Raw genomic sequence first — 18665 nt, 5'->3', positions numbered from 1 at the left:
AATGAACAACGAAATTTATACACATGATAGATGCAATAACGAGTCCCATTAGATGACCCGACCCGATTTTTTATTGTAGTATATCGATAGCAATACATGTCACACAAAAGCGCTGTGCCGAGATTTTGATGGCTTTAGGCAGAGTTTATTGAATGAACTCTCCAAAAAAAAATCATCTTATTTTAGTGGCTTTATGTGATATTTTTTTTATTTTTCTCTTTGTAATTTTTTTTGTTCTGATATTTTTCATGTTTGTGTCGTCCTGTTGCTGTTAACGTGGCTGCTGGTGTTGTTGTTATGACACTATACTGAATTCTTCTTTTAATTATAATAGTGTGGAGACATTGAGAGATAAGCGGGGACACTACCACCATTTTGTCCAAAAGTCTCGTAAATTTTTTAAGCTGGATATTGCCTTGCACTTGCATCAACACGATGATGTATTGTTGATTATTCTTGAGTCTTGATGTTTCTAATACATGTTATTAAAAAAATAATAATAATATTTCACATGTTCCCCTTATGCACAAACATAATTAAATAAATTAGACCTTATCCAATATTGAAGTGCTGTAACGTTTATATTATGATTGTTATAAAAAAAATGTAACTATGAATAAAAATTTATAGTATGTAGCAAATAACTTTGTAGATAATAATTTTGACAAATAAAAAAAAATTATTATATGTTTTTCATCATACAAATGGTGGATCAAATTAATTTATTTTACAAGCTGCAATAGTTAGTATTTACCAAACACTTTGTGGTTATAAATGTTGCTCTAAATTAGTCGTGAGTCTTAAGTATTGTCCTAATTGATAGTATTTAAAAATAGTATTTCACACATTCCCCTATGCATAAGTATAATTAAATGAATTAAGACCTATTTGTTATTGAAGTACTGTAATTTTTACGTTATAATGAAAAAAAAAGTTTATAGTACATAATAAACATGACTTTTAAATATAATTTTGACAAAAATATTAAAAACATATATATATATATATATATATATATATATATATATATATATATATTATACAAACGGTGGATCAAATCAATTTAATATTTTAGTTATTGTAAAAAGTAAAATTTCCAAAACACAACAAAAAGTAAAGAAAAAACTAGTGTGGCTGCTGGGATTCGAGCCCAGGTCTCCACGGCCACAACGTGGAATTCTTACCACTAAACTACAGCCACAATAGTAACAAATTTTGCCTAATTAATTAATGTACCGAGTTCCACCACATCTTCTCGGGGAAAAAATGAAAAAGAGGAGTCCTATCACGTTCTATTTCTTCCCTTCACGTGCAGCGCACTTTGGAGTTTGTAGGTGAATAAACAAATTTTATCCCAAATTGCTGACTTCAAGAACAATACTACTTTAATGATAATTAAACAATGTTTAGAACACCCAAGTCTGGGTTCATTCTGTAACTGTGCAAAACGTCGATTGCTGATTTGTGTAAGATTGCGGCTTTCAGCGTTTGTGGAAATTGAGGTTGGCCATCCACAAGCATTTTAATGACGACTACCTATGAGATTCTATGACAAAGAAAAGGCCAAGATCGCCCATTATACGCTTCACATATTTTTAGATGCAATAGACAGCCCACTCCGGCACCATATTCCTTTTTTCATGGGTTTTGTTATCAATGAATCTTCAATACAAATGTCCCGCACAAGCAACAGCCAACAGGTGTAATAATCGTGATATATATTGACACGTGATTATTATCATATGTCTGGGCATTTGCATGCAATAAAATATGAATTTGAGTTGGAACTTTAACCAAACAATTTTATATGTTTTAAGCGTTAGTTCAGTTTGCACACAGACATTCGGACTAATATCCATACAAACTATAATCATAAAATGAATGTTTTTTTTTTGAAAGTTAGATATCCTTAAATGAAATTACATGAGGTAAAATAAGAAAGAAAAATAATATATATGTATAGCTAAGTTGAGGGGCGGTGGAGGGCGGCTTAAAGCTAGCCAGTAGCAAAACAGTGACAAGCCAAAGTCTTAAAAGATACCGAAAGCGCTTGAAGAAGCAAGCAATGTGTGTGCAATGAATATGAAACTGTAGTATATATACATTTATGTCAACCACATGCAGAGGGGGCTGTCTTAGGCAGCAACACCCATGTGGGTTCAGTGGAAATGCTTTATCTTATTCTTCTCTATGATTTGCAAAATCAAGACAAACAAGAAAAGGAAACAACGATAAACATTCTTGTGTATACCATTTAGTCTTAAATTGCATTTTGATATAAGCTTGACTTCCAGCTAGCATGGAAGCTACATCATTATTGTTCTTAGCATTGCTGTGTGTTTTAGGCTGGCCATAGCCCATAGCCTGTTTGGGCTTTTGTGTTAGTCCATGATAAATAAGGGCTTTAGTCCACAATACATTGCAGGCCTTTGCTTTGTCATATTTAATAATCGATAACATACTGCGTCAGGTGTGTTACGTATACGTTACAAATTAGATTAACTAACGAAAAGAATCAAGAACATCAACTGCCACAATCATTTTATTACATGTATATCTTCAGTGATAATTACTATCATGCATCTTAAACAGCCTCTATAACTTGCATAATTAATGACTTGGACCGCCACTTCAACTTCTTTCACATAACCACAATCATTTTAAGACCCTTCATTTCAATTCTCATGCTCGTATCGTAACGTTCATGAAATAAATAAATAATGCCATCTCTATATAAAACCCTATGGCTTCAGCTAACCTTTCACACAAACAAATCTCTTCTCTATATCTCAAAATGGCTAATGCTTCTAAGCTTTTCGTTTTCTCTTTTCTTATGGCTTTGATCATGGGTTCCGTGGCCAGCGCACGACCCTTATCGAACCCAAAGTCAAGCCTTGCCACGCGCCTAAAGCTAGACGATGAATCGTCGAGCTGCTGGGATTCTTTGATTCAGATTCAAGCATGCTCCGGAGAAATCATCCTCTTCTTCCTCAACGGGGAGACGTATCTTGGCGACGGGTGCTGCAACGCCATACGTACAATCCGGAAACAATGCTGGCCTAATATGATTGATACCCTAGGGTTTACCGCTGAAGAGGGTGATGTACTTGAAGGTTATTGCGATCATGAAACTCCGGCAGCCATCGTTCATACCCAACCGGCACCGATCCCTGTGGAGACTAATGCTGGAATGGTTAATTTCGTTAGGGGCGGTTTGGTTCCTTAAGTGGAATTTTATTTTATTTTTATTCAACTTAATTAATAAAGTTTCTTGTGGTGTTTGCTTTGGTCGAATTAAGTTGAATGTTAGGCACTTAGTTTGCTAGTTTTGTGTTACTTGGGTCATTTTAATTTACTTTATTTGGTTTGAAGTTTGGAGGAGTTTGTCTCGTTGGCAGCTAGTTTTTTATGTTTTCAAGCAATAATCATATGGATGAAAATTTTCCTTATGTAAATATGAGTTACTTTGACGAATAAGCTTTCCTTAAATATTGCTTAATCGACTACTATATAACAGTATACTAGCTTAATTTTTCACCATAATAGCAATTCCTTGGAATTATTATCTCATGTAACTACTAATTATCGCCATCTGAATCCAATCACTCCTCTCCATCATCAAACTTGAATTCTGTAAGATCGATTCTATGTTCATCATATAATCATTGTTGTCGTCCTCCTCCTCATCGATCTAACCTACCTATACTGCTGCCTTGCCCCTAATCGAAACTTAAATTATAGGTCCTGGAGACGATTAATCTCTAATACTGCACGCAGTTAAACTAGATACCACAGTCAATTACAGGTCATAGCGAACTAATTTTGGTTTGCATCAATCTACGTTGATTTTTGTTAGTAGTCTTTTAGATGCATGCGTTGGCAGAATCCGATTTTGATTCAACTGGGGCCACAATGGAGAAAAACAAGCTCGAGGAGGCCAATAAGAACAATTATATTATATACTTACATAGTTGAGAAATGTAATTATCTCAAGTGATGTGTCAACAATTATTTTTTGTATTAAGTATTATTTAACTTTTCTTTTTCATAATTATTGTGACAAACTTACTTCACCTATCAATAAATAACATATTTTCGATGTTGTATCGAAATACAACGTATATTTATCCCAATTTAAGCGTAGCATTACTCTTTACTAAATTTCATTAAAAATTTGTTTTGTCCTCCGGGCACATGGTTTCAACTTCACGCCAAATGAAAAAAAAAATTATGATATCATTAGTTTTCATTTCGATGGTCTTGGACGAGGGGATACTCAAAAGTATAACAGTTTGGAATACAATTTATATGGCAATTTCTGTATTGTGATGATGTACTAAGTACTCAATTATTCGTAACGCCTATTTATCATTAGTTTTGTTAGTTTATTTATTTATTTATTTTTGAAGAAAAAGCATCTGTCATTGTTAAAATTAACGAGGAGGTAATTAAACAGAAATCTTTGAAGGCAAATTTTAGTTAAAAGTTGCCGTGTATTCATTTACGTACGTTCCATAATATAGGCTCATCAATAAGCACATACACATCCTTTCGAACTTAAGCTAAACGCCTAAACCTAATTAGTATGCTCCAAACTTATTTTACGTACTTTAAAAATGTTCATCATCACCAGTTACAGATTCAATCTCTATAAAAACCCTAGCAACCCACTTCACTCTTCAATCTTCACATCTCTCTCTCGAAAATGGCTAACAATTCTAAGCTTTTCTTGCTAACTCTTCTTTTCAGCTTTGCTCATAGCTTCCATGATCCATGCAAGGCTCAGGATGAAGGCTCGTTGCCGGATTAAGACTATACCATGAATCCACAAAATGTTTGGGATTCTTTACACTACCCGGGTGATCAGAGGTCATGATAATGACGACTTTCACATTGATCCTGGACGCCAGGCCAGGAGGTGACCTAGAGTTTGATTCAACTTCAATCATGCACAACTTTTGCGAAGCCATAAGTACCATAAGAAGCCAGTGCTGGCAGCCTGGCCTAATATGATCGGTACATTAGGGCTCACGACCAAAGAGGGTGATATACGCGAAGGCTACTGTGATCATCATGAAACCGACGATCAATCATGCACCACCGTCCGTTGGGCTTCCTAAAGACACTGTATATCATGATTGGGGATTGGTTAATTTTTGGTTCTTTTACGTACTACAAATTAAAATTGAGTAATTGATATTTAATCATGAATTTTGTTTCATGTCCGTTTGAATTCACTGTGTGGCATTTGGGTCGTGTTTGGTTTTTAATTTGTTTGCAAGATTTCAGTCAGAGTCGGTGTGCTTTTTTACTTCACGTATCTGTTTTTGAAGGTTATAAAGCATCAATGATAATTATTAATTATGAGATTTTTACTTGAAAATATTCTGTATTAAACTTATTATATAACCTAATAGGCAGGTTCTTCTAATACAGCCACTGTCTCGGGGCAAGTCCTTCTAATAATTTTAAAATTATTGAAATTAGATAAATGTGAAAATTTTAAGTAGTAGAATGATAGATTAATGCAAATGAGATCAGCCGAACCCTATTATGCTTGTGCCAGCACTGTCCACAGGCAAGTTCTTCTAATACAGCCACGATCAAAAGACCCGCGGTTTCAGTGTAGTGCTAGGTGTCATGGATTTATCCAAATTACTTGTCCTTATCATAAATAAATAAATGTAATCTCGATATTTTGAGCTCATGTGCACGTGTTCTAGTGGTGTATACAACAACGACTTAATATCACCTGATTTGAGACAATAGCCCTTAAACTTGACAATATATATAATTGGTCTGTAACAGTGTTTCGTCTAAATCGTCCTCTTCTGCAAGATAATTAATTAACCCGATCACCTTCGACGAAATAAAATTGCTGGCATTCTTAGATGCTTCTTCAAGTATGCATTAGAGGAAAATTAATTAATTTTCGTATTTTAATCAAGTATATGATCATCATGTCAATAGAGAATATCCAGATATTCGAATCAATGGATAAGTTGGTGGAGTTGGTGACCCACCACTGTCCAGTGGGAGTGATAAAACTGTTAGTCTTGACGACTTATGTCTCCATGATTAAATATACATTGCTTCCACGACCGAAAAAGAAAATGGTACCCTCTGATTTCTTGGGGTAGGATTTTATAATATACTGTTGTAATATAAACAATTCTTCACTGTAGGTTTCATCTAATTGAGATGATAAAATCTCTTGTTATTAAAAGTTTTAGGCTCGAACTAATTAAACTGATTATATAAATGTAAACTGATTATATAAATAGAAAAAGGAATCCATAGTTATCATTAAACTAAATAATAATAAAAATTATTAATTATTATAAAAAATTTAATCCATAAAGATTTTTTTTAACGCTAGTTAAAATCATTTTTATCTATTTAGAACTGTCGACATTTCTTTTTTGTTTAAGCATACTTTTAGCAAGAATAATAATAGAATTACATAGATGCTAGTGAATTTGGGTTGTTGTTAATTGTACCACTCTCAAGTGGTGAGATAAAACCCAGAAAAAAAAAATTAATGCTCTTTCACTGCAAATTAAAGATGACAATCATGAGTTCTCTAATTATCCGCCTGTTTAGTGTTCTTTCATGTCCTCTTAATCTTTTCAATTACATTTTTTTTTTCACTTTCATGTTTATTTCAATAAAGGAGAAAGCTACGTCCCTAGTAAGATGTTAAAGTGTAACATTAATCGCTCCAACTATTGTATCAAAGTTGAGCCGAATCAGAAATGATTATTTTCGCCCTCCTTCATGACAATGGTACAGGGATTCGGCTTTAGAGTCAAATACAATAATTAGAGAATTAAATCCATGAAAGTAACATTGTGCCAAGAAACTTGCGACTCTCAGCGGGTGATTATTTAGTGTTGCTTCTTGAGAAAATACACCTAACATTCCATTACTCGATGGGTTTTTCAGTCCAACTTGTCACGAGTCACACATCAAGATTAGTTGTACATTAAGTTCAACTTATAATCATTGGTTTCACGATTACATTTTCAGATATAATATCAAATCTTATTTGATAAAGCCCCAAGGATTTGAATCTTAAGAAAAGTTGTAGGTTAATTTAAACTTTATATATTCCTTTAAAAAATTTAATAAATATAGAGAATAAATGTTATTTCACATAAATTTACTTTATCCCATTGGCAAATAAAATTACATCACGGGAAAGAGAGTTTTTCATTTTTCCAAGAGTATATGTATATATTTATGATGTTGAATTAGTCTTTAGCGCAATGGCTGTCAGCTCAGTTCATTTAAAAACAATAATAATTAACAGATGATCCCAACTTCTAAAGCAACAGCTGAGATTGGAGAAAACATCAGATCATGAGGTCAAATCTTATAAATAATAAACACACAATTAAAACTAAGTTTTATTATCAACATATATATAAATGTAAGATGACAACATAACCAGATAACTCCGGTGTGTTTACAAAAGTCACCAGACTCACCCATACACGCGAACACACAACAGTATTATTTAGGGCTGCAGCTACCTCTGTGCTCAATGAGGGCTAACGTGCAAAACAAATAAAATACAGAAAATATTAACACATAATTATAATAAACTAAAAAAGGTAGCGGACGCAATACATAATTAATTAAAAGAGATGGTGGTGCTTCTTTCCATGAGCTTCCTCGTCTTCTTCCTTGGCTTCTTTCTTCTCATGGTGCTCGTGGAACGCAAATCCTCCCAATCCAACGGCTGCTGCCGCGGCTATCTCCTCCTCTATCTTGTGCCTGTGTGCATGCTCTGGGTCCTTTTCTGCCTTGTGCTTCTCAAGCTGATCCATTTACAATATCGTATCAACACCCCCCCACCCCCCAAAAATAAATAAATAATTGAGTGTCAACATAGAGATAAAATTAAAGAAAATAATGGGATTCTTTCTTTTTTTTTCCTCCAATCCATGCAAAAAGCCTAGTTACATGCGTGGTACTTTGTATATGTATGCATGAGAAATGAAACTATACACTATCACAAAATAAAAAAAGCACTTGATGAAGAATCACTTTACCAGGGCAAAAGCACCAGCTCCAGCAGTTCCGAGCTCTCCGAGGTGCTCAAGATGCTTGTGGTGCTTCTCCTCCTTCTTGTAATCAACCTCCTCCTCTTTCCTGCCATAGTCACCGCTCTCCGTCTCCGATGGCCGGCACCGGTCTCCCGGATAACCTGTAGTCTCAGAGTAAGCAGTGGCTGACTGATCAGAGTATCCGGTGGTCGAGTCGGAGTAACCGGTGGCACCCTCAGGCTTCTCATGCTCCTTGTGGTGGTGGAAGAGGCCGTGGTGGTGGTGCTTTTCCTCAGACATGATTAATTAATAGAGTAAAAAGTGATAGCAGAAGAGAAATTTATAGACACTACTTCAAGAAAGTGTTTTTGGTGTTGCTGATGATCATAGCATGGGAGATGTGGGTCTATTTATAAGCTTTTCGTGACTCAAATGGTAAGGGTCGCTAACAATTTCTTTTTAGATTTTCTGGGTGACATCCAACTAATCAATAAAATTGTACTAATCTGAATTTACTTAATTAATATTTGGAAGATTTTTTGACATGTATGCATTAATTTGCTTATTTTAACATATTCTTATTTCTTAACTCCGTTAGAAACTTCAATTTTTTGACACGTGTACTCGAGTCTCTTTCTGGGGATGTTTTTAATTGTTTTAAAAAAAAAATTCTTAACCTTCAGAAAATTTTAGAGGTAATAACTCTATGGTTGGTTCGGTACCACAAGAAAAAGTCAAATTCACGGAGAAAAAAATCTTTTTTTTCTTTTTACTCTAAAAAAATCAATTTACGTACTCAAATAATAATAATAATGCGATTGGTCTACTGTTGGTTCATTGTTACATTAATATTGTTTCCGGATTTTGATTTATTTTCGTTATATGTCGACATGGTTGGTTTCACCAACGAGACTTCATGCTCAGACAATTTAGTCACAAATTGCAAATACTTCAACAGTGGCTCAAAAGAATTATCCATAAAATAGGAAATAGCAGTTTAATGGATAAAAATAATTATAGTTTTAATAGACCCACCAAACTTTGCATTTCATATCATATGCATTATTGAATTAAGACCCTTTCTTAACATGAACTCTCTCGAATTTTTAAATGTCTTGTGTTTTATGTTTTTTTTTTAATGCTATGTATGATTTTGATTTAACTTTTTTTAATTAACCACTAATTTCCAACTAAATTTTACACGAGACAAATTTAGATCATGAGAGAATTTAATTTTATAACAATTCTATTTTAATTCTCTAAAGAATTTGAGAAATATTTAATGGAAAATTGTAAGAAATGCAATGTAAAAACATGACGGTTGTAGTTACAATTGGATATTTTCCTCTTCTTCTTTTTTTTCACTCTTTGTAATGATAAACTTTAACCTTAAGAAATCTTTCTCAAGTGTTGAACTTTGCACTTTATAAAATATTTTATAATATTATATAGTTTTTATAATATTATAAAATATTAAATTCATACTTTTATAAAATAAAATAAAAACATCCACACTAAAGAAAACAAGATATTTAATAGATGGACCCATCATATCATAAATCAGCCATACGTTCACATTTATAATGGTTTAAGACTTTTGCTTAAATTCTTTACTTTAAGTGTGATAATTTGGCATGACAATAAGGGATTCGTCAGTGTAATTTTTTTTCCTTTTTGACACGTAATTTTTCTTTAATTTTTTTTTAAAAACAAGTGAAAAGGGAGGTCCATAAGTTTTTCAGGATTAAGTTTCGTCCAAACTGTTTTATGGCCGGTGGTTAAATGGGTCCCAATCCAATGGCAGTTGATGTTTCGGTGGTTATAAGGGAGATTGCTAATTTCCCCCTTATTAAAATCATTATATACCAATTCTTCCTTTACTATTTTCATAATGACCAATTTCCTCCCTGCTGTTATAACAATAACAGAAGTTGCTCAATTTTTAAATACTTTTACCTATTTGCCCCTAGTATCCAAATGACAGGAGATTGGCGCCAATTTTCTTAGCTCTAGTGGATAAAATCACACAATTACCCACATGTTTTAATTGATATATAACAAAGTGAAATTTTAAAAGTGCCCTTACTTTTAGAGTCAAAAAGACTTAATTGCCATTAATATATGGATTGAAAAAATGAATATTAATAGGAAGACTAACGTTTATTTTCTAATTTCATGAATCAAGCTATACATACCCGTAAAACACAAATGCAATAAGCCTAATTTGCGTCACTTCTGTCAAACCACATTCCTTGCACAAACATTCCCGAATATTCTATCCTTTCAACCATTTATGTCTCCGCAATTATAATCTTGCAAAAAAAATAAATACCCAATCATTTCTTACAAAAACAATCCAACAAAATCTTACGGCATTGCCAAAAAAAAAAAATTATATATCTTCGTTATAATCAAAATCAGGGAGTAATCGTTTGACGCATCAATGCCATATAAGCTAAATGTAATCATAATATAAGAAGATTCCATCATAGTTAACCAAAAGTAAACACAATATTCAAATGGGTATGAATTTTATTGCCACATACCCAATGAATGAAGCCACCTTTACCCCCTGCTACAATAGTTAACAAAACTAATTAGATATCATATTTTACAAGATACTACATGCAACCACCAAAGCCATCAGGCATAGAAGCTGATGGTTGAGTTGCATTCAACCTATCTTTGCTCTCTTTTCTGACTTTTTTTAGAACAGGCTCGGTATTAATAACTCCATTATTGTTGTTGTTACTAGTTCCTTGATCATGCAATGGTCTAGCCCTCCTTTGCCTCGCTATAATATATGCAGGTTGTTGTTGTTGTCCAATTGTACTTTGAGGTCCATATATTCCTAAAAAGTATTAATTTAGTTATTATTCATGGACATAAAAATAAGGAATTAACATAGAGGTTAAATATTACCTGGTGCTTGTTCAGGTTGTGCTTGTGCAACTACTTGATTAATTTGTGCTTGTGAAGCCTGCATAGACCTTTCTTTACTTTGCTTCACTTTAATGGATGTAGATAATTGTTGTTGTCCAATTAATTGGTGAGCTTTATTTGACTGTCAGCGGGTGATTATTTAGTGCTGCTTCTTGAGAAAATACACCTAACATTCCATTACTCGATGGGCTTTTCAGTCCAACTTGTCACGAGTCATACAACATTCTCGAGCAAAAGTCCATAAATCAACTTGGTAATATCAAGATTAGTTGTACATTAAGTTCAACTTATAATCATTGGTTTCACAATTATATTTTCAGATATAATATCAAATCTTATTTGATAAAGCCCCAAGGATTTGAATCTTAAGAAAAGTTGTAGGTTAATTTAAACTTTATATATTCCTTTAACAAATTTAATAAATATATAAATCCGTTTGGGGCAGCTGCGCTGCCACCACGCAGCTGCTCCCCAGGCCAATTCTAGGAAAATGTTCCCCTAAAGTTGGCCTGGGGGTCCATAGAATAAATGTTATTTCACATAAATTTACTTTATCCCATTGGCAAATAAAATTACATCACGGCAAAGAGAGTTGTTTATTTATGATGTTGAATTATTAGTCTTTAGCCCAATGGTTGTCAGCTCACTTCATTTAAAAAACAATAATAATTAACAGATGATCCCAACTTCTAAAGCAACAGCTGAGATTGGAGAAAACATCAGATCATGAGGTCAAATCTTATAAATAATAAACACACAATTAAAACTAATTTTTATTATCAACATATATATAAATGGAAGATGACAACATAACCAGATAACTCCGGTCTGTTTACAAAAGTCACCAGACTCACCCATACACACAAACACACAAGGGTATTATTTAGGGCTGCAGATAGCTACCTCTGTGCTCAATGATAATTAACGAACAAAAACAAATAAAATACAGAAAATATTAACACATAATTATAATAAACTAAAAAAGGTAGCGCACGCATCACATAATTAATTAAAAGAGATGGTGGTGCTTCTTTCCATGAGCTTCCTCGTCTTCTTCCTTGGCTTCTTTCTTCTCATGGTGCTCGTGGAACGCAAATCCTCCCGATCCAACGGCTGCTGCCGCGGCTATCTCCTCCTCTATCTTGTGCCTGTGTGCATGCTCTGGGTCCTTTTCTGCCTTGTGCTTCTCAAGCTGATCCATTTACAATATCGTATCAACACCCCCCCACCCCCCAAAAATAAATAAATAATTGAGTGTCAACATAGAGATAAAATTAAAGAAAATAATGGGATTCTTTCTTTTTTTTTCCTCCAATCCATGCAAAAAGCCTAGTTACATGCGTGGTACTTTGTATATGTATGCATGAGAAATGAAACTATACACTATCACAAAATAAAAAAAGCACTTGATGAAGAATCACTTTACCAGGGCAAAAGCACCAGCTCCAGCAGTTCCGAGCTCTCCGAGGTGCTCGAGATGCTTGTGGTGCTTCTCCTCCTTCTTGTAATCAACCTCCTCCTCTTTCCTGCCATAGTCACCGCTCTCCGTCTCCGATGGCCGGCACCGGTCTCCCGGATAACCTGTAGTCTCAGAGTAAGCAGTGGCTGACTGATCAGAGTATCCGGTGGTCGAGTCGGAGTAACCGGTGGCACCCTCAGGCTTCTCATGCTCCTTGTGGTGGTGGAAGAGGCCGTGGTGGTGGTGCTTTTCCTCAGACATGATTAATTAATAGAGTAAAAAGTGATAGCAGAAGAGAAATTTATAGACACTACTTCAAGAAAGTGTTTTTGGTGTTGCTGATGATCATAGCATGGGAGATGTGGGTCTATTTATAAGCTTTTCGTGACTCAAATGGTAAGGGTCGCTAACAATTTCTTTTTAGATTTTCTGGGTGACATCCAACTAATCAATAAAATTGTACTAATCTGAATTTACTTAATTAATATTTGGAAGATTTTTTGACATGTATGCATTAATTTGCTTATTTTAACATATTCTTATTTCTTAACTCCGTTAGAAACTTCAATTTTTTGACACGTGTACTCGAGTCTCTTTCTGGGGATGTTTTTAATTGTTTTAAAAAAAAAATTCTTAACCTTCAGAAAATTTTAGAGGTAATAACTCTATGGTTGGTTCGGTACCACAAGAAAAAGTCAAATTCACGGAGAAAAAAATCTTTTTTTTCTTTTTACTCTAAAAAAATCAATTTACGTACTCAAATAATAATAATAATGCGATTGGTCTACTGTTGGTTCATTGTTACATTAATATTGTTTCCGGATTTTGATTTATTTTCGTTATATGTCGACATGGTTGGTTTCACCAACGAGACTTCATGCTCAGACAATTTAGTCACAAATTGCAAATACTTCAACAGTGGCTCAAAAGAATTATCCATAAAATAGGAAATAGCAGTTTAATGGATAAAAATAATTATAGTTTTAATAGACCCACCAAACTTTGCATTTCATATCATATGCATTATTGAATTAAGACCCTTTCTTAACATGAACTCTCTCGAATTTTTAAATGTCTTGTGTTTTATGTTTTTTTTTTAATGCTATGTATGATTTTGATTTAACTTTTTTTAATTAACCACTAATTTCCAACTAAATTTTACACGAGACAAATTTAGATCATGAGAGAATTTAATTTTATAACAATTCTATTTTAATTCTCTAAAGAATTTGAGAAATATTTAATGGAAAATTGTAAGAAATGCAATGTAAAAACATGACGGTTGTAGTTACAATTGGATATTTTCCTCTTCTTCTTTTTTTTCACTCTTTGTAATGATAAACTTTAACCTTAAGAAATCTTTCTCAAGTGTTGAACTTTGCACTTTATAAAATATTTTATAATATTATATAGTTTTTATAATATTATAAAATATTAAATTCATACTTTTATAAAATAAAATAAAAACATCCACACTAAAGAAAACAAGATATTTAATAGATGGACCCATCATATCATAAATCAGCCATACGTTCACATTTATAATGGTTTAAGACTTTTGCTTAAATTCTTTACTTTAAGTGTGATAATTTGGCATGACAATAAGGGATTCGTCAGTGTAATTTTTTTTCCTTTTTGACACGTAATTTTTCTTTAATTTTTTTTTAAAAACAAGTGAAAAGGGAGGTCCATAAGTTTTTCAGGATTAAGTTTCGTCCAAACTGTTTTATGGCCGGTGGTTAAATGGGTCCCAATCCAATGGCAGTTGATGTTTCGGTGGTTATAAGGGAGATTGCTAATTTCCCCCTTATTAAAATCATTATATACCAATTCTTCCTTTACTATTTTCATAATGACCAATTTCCTCCCTGCTGTTATAACAATAACAGAAGTTGCTCAATTTTTAAATACTTTTACCTATTTGCCCCTAGTATCCAAATGACAGGAGATTGGCGCCAATTTTCTTAGCTCTAGTGGATAAAATCACACAATTACCCACATGTTTTAATTGATATATAACAAAGTGAAATTTTAAAAGTGCCCTTACTTTTAGAGTCAAAAAGACTTAATTGCCATTAATATATGGATTGAAAAAATGAATATTAATAGGAAGACTAACGTTTATTTTCTAATTTCATGAATCAAGCTATACATACCCGTAAAACACAAATGCAATAAGCCTAATTTGCGTCACTTCTGTCAAACCACATTCCTTGCACAAACATTCCCGAATATTCTATCCTTTCAACCATTTATGTCTCCGCAATTATAATCTTGCAAAAAAAATAAATACCCAATCATTTCTTACAAAAACAATCCAACAAAATCTTACGGCATTGCCAAAAAAAAAAAATTATATATCTTCGTTATAATCAAAATCAGGGAGTAATCGTTTGACGCATCAATGCCATATAAGCTAAATGTAATCATAATATAAGAAGATTCCATCATAGTTAACCAAAAGTAAACACAATATTCAAATGGGTATGAATTTTATTGCCACATACCCAATGAATGAAGCCACCTTTACCCCCTGCTACAATAGTTAACAAAACTAATTAGATATCATATTTTACAAGATACTACATGCAACCACCAAAGCCATCAGGCATAGAAGCTGATGGTTGAGTTGCATTCAACCTATCTTTGCTCTCTTTTCTGACTTTTTTTAGAACAGGCTCGGTATTAATAACTCCATTATTGTTGTTGTTACTAGTTCCTTGATCATGCAATGGTCTAGCCCTCCTTTGCCTCGCTATAATATATGCAGGTTGTTGTTGTTGTCCAATTGTACTTTGAGGTCCATATATTCCTAAAAAGTATTAATTTAGTTATTATTCATGGACATAAAAATAAGGAATTAACATAGAGGTTAAATATTACCTGGTGCTTGTTCAGGTTGTGCTTGTGCAACTACTTGATTAATTTGTGCTTGTGAAGCCTGCATAGACCTTTCTTTACTTTGCTTCACTTTAATGGATGTAGATAATTGTTGTTGTCCAATTAATTGGTGAGCTTTATTTGACTGTCAGCGGGTGATTATTTAGTGCTGCTTCTTGAGAAAATACACCTAACATTCCATTACTCGATGGGCTTTTCAGTCCAACTTGTCACGAGTCATACAACATTCTCGAGCAAAAGTCCATAAATCAACTTGGTAATATCAAGATTAGTTGTACATTAAGTTCAACTTATAATCATTGGTTTCACAATTACATTTTCAGATATAATATCAAATCTTATTTGATAAAGCCCCAAGGATTTGAATCTTAAGAAAAGTTGTAGGTTAATTTAAACTTTATATATTCCTTTAACAAATTTAATAAATATATAAATCCGTTTGGGGCAGCTGCGCTGCCACCACGCAGCTGCTCCCCAGGCCAATTCTAGGAAAATGTTCCCCTAAAGTTGGCCTGGGGGTCCATAGAATAAATGTTATTTCACATAAATTTACTTTATCCCATTGGCAAATAAAATTACATCACGGCAAAGAGAGTTGTTTATTTATGATGTTGAATTATTAGTCTTTAGCCCAATGGTTGTCAGCTCACTTCATTTAAAAAACAATAATAATTAACAGATGATCCCAACTTCTAAAGCAACAGCTGAGATTGGAGAAAACATCAGATCATGAGGTCAAATCTTATAAATAATAAACACACAATTAAAACTAATTTTTATTATCAACATATATATAAATGGAAGATGACAACATAACCAGATAACTCCGGTCTGTTTACAAAAGTCACCAGACTCACCCATACACACAAACACACAAGGGTATTATTTAGGGCTGCAGATAGCTACCTCTGTGCTCAATGATAATTAACGAACAAAAACAAATAAAATACAGAAAATATTAACACATAATTATAATAAACTAAAAAAGGTAGCGCACGCATCACATAATTAATTAAAAGAGATGGTGGTGCTTCTTTCCATGAGCTTCCTCGTCTTCTTCCTTGGCTTCTTTCTTCTCATGGTGCTCGTGGAACGCAAATCCTCCCGATCCAACGGCTGCTGCCGCGGCTATCTCCTCCTCTATCTTGTGCCTGTGTGCATGCTCTGGGTCCTTTTCTGCCTTGTGCTTCTCAAGCTGATCCATTTACAATATCGTATCAACACCCCCCCACCCCCCCAACAAAAAAAAAAAAAAATTTGAGGGTCAACATAAAGATAGAATGAAAAGAAAATAATGGGATTTTTTGTTTTTTTTTGCCAGTGTCTGCAAAAAACCTAGTTACATGCGCGGTATTATATATAAGTATGTTGTCAAAAAAACACTTTTTCCAAGCATGCATGAGAAATGAAACTCTATACCATCAAACAATTGAAAAGGCACTTTGATGAAGAAGCACTTTACCAGAGCAAAAGCACCAGCTGCACCAGTTCCAAGCTCTCCAACGTGCTCGAGATGCTTGTGGTGCTTCTCCTCCTTCTTGTAATCAAACTCTTCCTCTTTCCTGCCATACTCACCGCTCTCCATCTCTGATGGCCGGCGCCGGTCTCCCGGATAACCTGTAGTCTCAGAGTAATCGGTGGCTGACTGATCAGAGTATCCGGTGGTCAAGTCGGAGTAACCGGTGGGGGTATCAGAGTAGCCGGTGGCGGTATCAGAGTAGCCGGTGACGGTGTCGGAGTAGCCGGTGGTACCCTCAGGCTTCTCATGCTCCTTGTGGTGGTGGAAGAGGCCGTGTTGGTGGTGCTTTTCCTCAGACATTATTAATTAATAGAGTAAAAAGTGATAGCAGAAGAGAAATTTAATAGACGCTACTTCAAGAAAGTGTTTTTGGTGTTGCTGATGATCGTAGTATGGGGGATGTGCGTCTATTTATAAGCTTTTCGTGACCCAAATAGTAAGGGTTGCTAACAATATCTTCTTAGATTTTCTGGGTGACAATCAAATAATCAATAAAATTGTACTAATCTGAATTTACTTAATTAATATTTGGAAGATTTTTTTGATATGTATGCATTAATTTACTTATTTTAACATATTCTTATTTCTTAACTCCGTTAGAAACTTCAATTTTTTGACACGTGTACTCGAGTCTCTTTCTGGGGATGATTTTAATTGTTTTAAAAAAAAAAATCTTAACCTTCAGAAAATTTTAGAGGTAATAACTCTATGGTTGGTTCGGTACCACAAGAAAAAGTCAAATTCACGGAGAAAAAAATCTTTTTTTTTTCTTTTTACTCTAAAAAAATCAATTTACGTACTCAAATAATAATAATAATGTGACTGGTCTATTGTTGGTTCATTTATTTTCGTCATATGTGGACATGGTTGGTTTCACCAACGAGACTTCATGCTGAGACAATTTAGTCACAAATTGCAAATACTTCAACAGTGGTTCAAAAGAATTATCCATAAAATAGGAAAAGAGCAGTTTAATGGATAAAATTAATTCTAGCTTTAATAGACTGCGAAACTTTGCATTGTATGTCATATCCATTAATGAATAAGACCCTTTTTTTATATGAACTCTCTCCAATTTTAAAATATCTTGTGCTTTATATATTTTTTTTTAGTGCTTTAGTAACCCTCAAAACTGGATTGTTTTTTTTCACTCTTTGTAATGATAATTTTTTTTTTATCAATTCTGAGTGGATCCTAACTGTAGAAAGTATTTTTAAATTGGTATCATAATTTAGATTAATCTCCTTTCATACCGGATCGATTCATAAAAAATAAAATACTGACTAAAATAGTAAAAAAAATTTTTTAAAGTGTTGACGTTTGCCCTTTATAAAATATTTTATACTATTATAAAATATTAAATTTATACTTTTATGAAACACGTATATCCACACTAAAAAAGATATTTAATAGGTGGACCCATCATATCATAAATCTGCCATATGTTCACATTTATAATGGTTTAAGACTTTTGCTTAAATTCTTTATTTTATGTGTGATAATTTGACATAACAATAATGCATCATTGTAATTTTTTCTTCTTGTTTTGACACGTAATTTTTCTTTAATTTTTTAAAAGGAGGGGTCCACAAATTTTTCAGGATTAAGTTTTGTCCAAACTGTTTTATGGCCGGTAGTTAAATGGGTCCCAATCCAATGGCAGTTGATGTGTCGGCAAGACTAGATATTTAATACCAACAGTTGTTTGCACCATTTAATATCCATTTTTTTTAAAAGAAAAATAAATGTAATGGTCATCATCAAAAGTTAAATAATTTTATTTTTTTAGTGT

The 18665-nt window shown here is 33.4% G+C and overlaps 4 protein-coding genes and 1 non-coding gene across 5 annotated transcripts; 1 reads left to right on the top strand and 4 right to left on the bottom strand.

Annotated features, from left to right (window-relative positions):
• Positions 1–1129: 1129 nt before the first annotated feature.
• Positions 1130–1201, bottom strand: TRNAH-GUG. Its single transcript has one exon. It is a non-coding gene; the product is annotated as a tRNA-His (tRNA).
• Positions 1202–2610: 1409 nt separating this feature from the next.
• On the top strand, positions 2611–3411 carry LOC18042772 (egg cell-secreted protein 1.1). Its single transcript, XM_006434417.2, has one exon. It carries the CDS (start codon positions 2744–2746, stop codon positions 3224–3226), a length of 483 nt encoding a protein of 160 aa, XP_006434480.2. The 5' UTR covers positions 2611–2743; the 3' UTR covers positions 3227–3411.
• Positions 3412–7598: 4187 nt separating this feature from the next.
• LOC18042771 (abscisic stress-ripening protein 1) lies at positions 7599–8456 on the bottom strand. The gene is made up of 2 exons (XM_006434416.2): positions 8058–8456; positions 7599–7823 (listed from the first exon to the last, which is right to left on the bottom strand). Exons 1-2 carry the CDS (start codon positions 8349–8351, stop codon positions 7641–7643), a joined length of 477 nt encoding a protein of 158 aa, XP_006434479.1. The 5' UTR covers positions 8352–8456; the 3' UTR covers positions 7599–7640.
• A 3284-nt stretch (positions 8457–11740) lies between these two features.
• Positions 11741–12818, bottom strand: LOC18040705 (abscisic stress-ripening protein 1). The gene is made up of 2 exons (XM_006434415.2): positions 12421–12818; positions 11741–12186 (listed from the first exon to the last, which is right to left on the bottom strand). The coding sequence occupies exons 1-2, from the start codon at positions 12712–12714 to the stop codon at positions 12004–12006; spliced, it is 477 nt and encodes a 158-aa protein (XP_006434478.1). The 5' UTR covers positions 12715–12818; the 3' UTR covers positions 11741–12003.
• Positions 12819–16103: 3285 nt separating this feature from the next.
• LOC18040704 (abscisic stress-ripening protein 2) lies at positions 16104–17272 on the bottom strand. The gene is made up of 2 exons (XM_006434414.2): positions 16817–17272; positions 16104–16549 (listed from the first exon to the last, which is right to left on the bottom strand). Exons 1-2 carry the CDS (start codon positions 17171–17173, stop codon positions 16367–16369), a joined length of 540 nt encoding a protein of 179 aa, XP_006434477.1. The 5' UTR covers positions 17174–17272; the 3' UTR covers positions 16104–16366.
• Positions 17273–18665: the final 1393 nt, after the last annotated feature.

Source organism: Citrus clementina, unplaced genomic scaffold, assembly GCF_000493195.1.
Source record: "Citrus clementina cultivar Clemenules unplaced genomic scaffold, Citrus_clementina_v1.0 scaffold_5, whole genome shotgun sequence".
In the NCBI taxonomy this organism is placed as follows: Eukaryota; Viridiplantae; Streptophyta; class Magnoliopsida; order Sapindales; family Rutaceae; genus Citrus; species Citrus x clementina.
The sequence above is the reverse complement of the archived record's forward strand: the minus strand, read 5'-3'. Positions and strand labels throughout refer to the sequence as shown.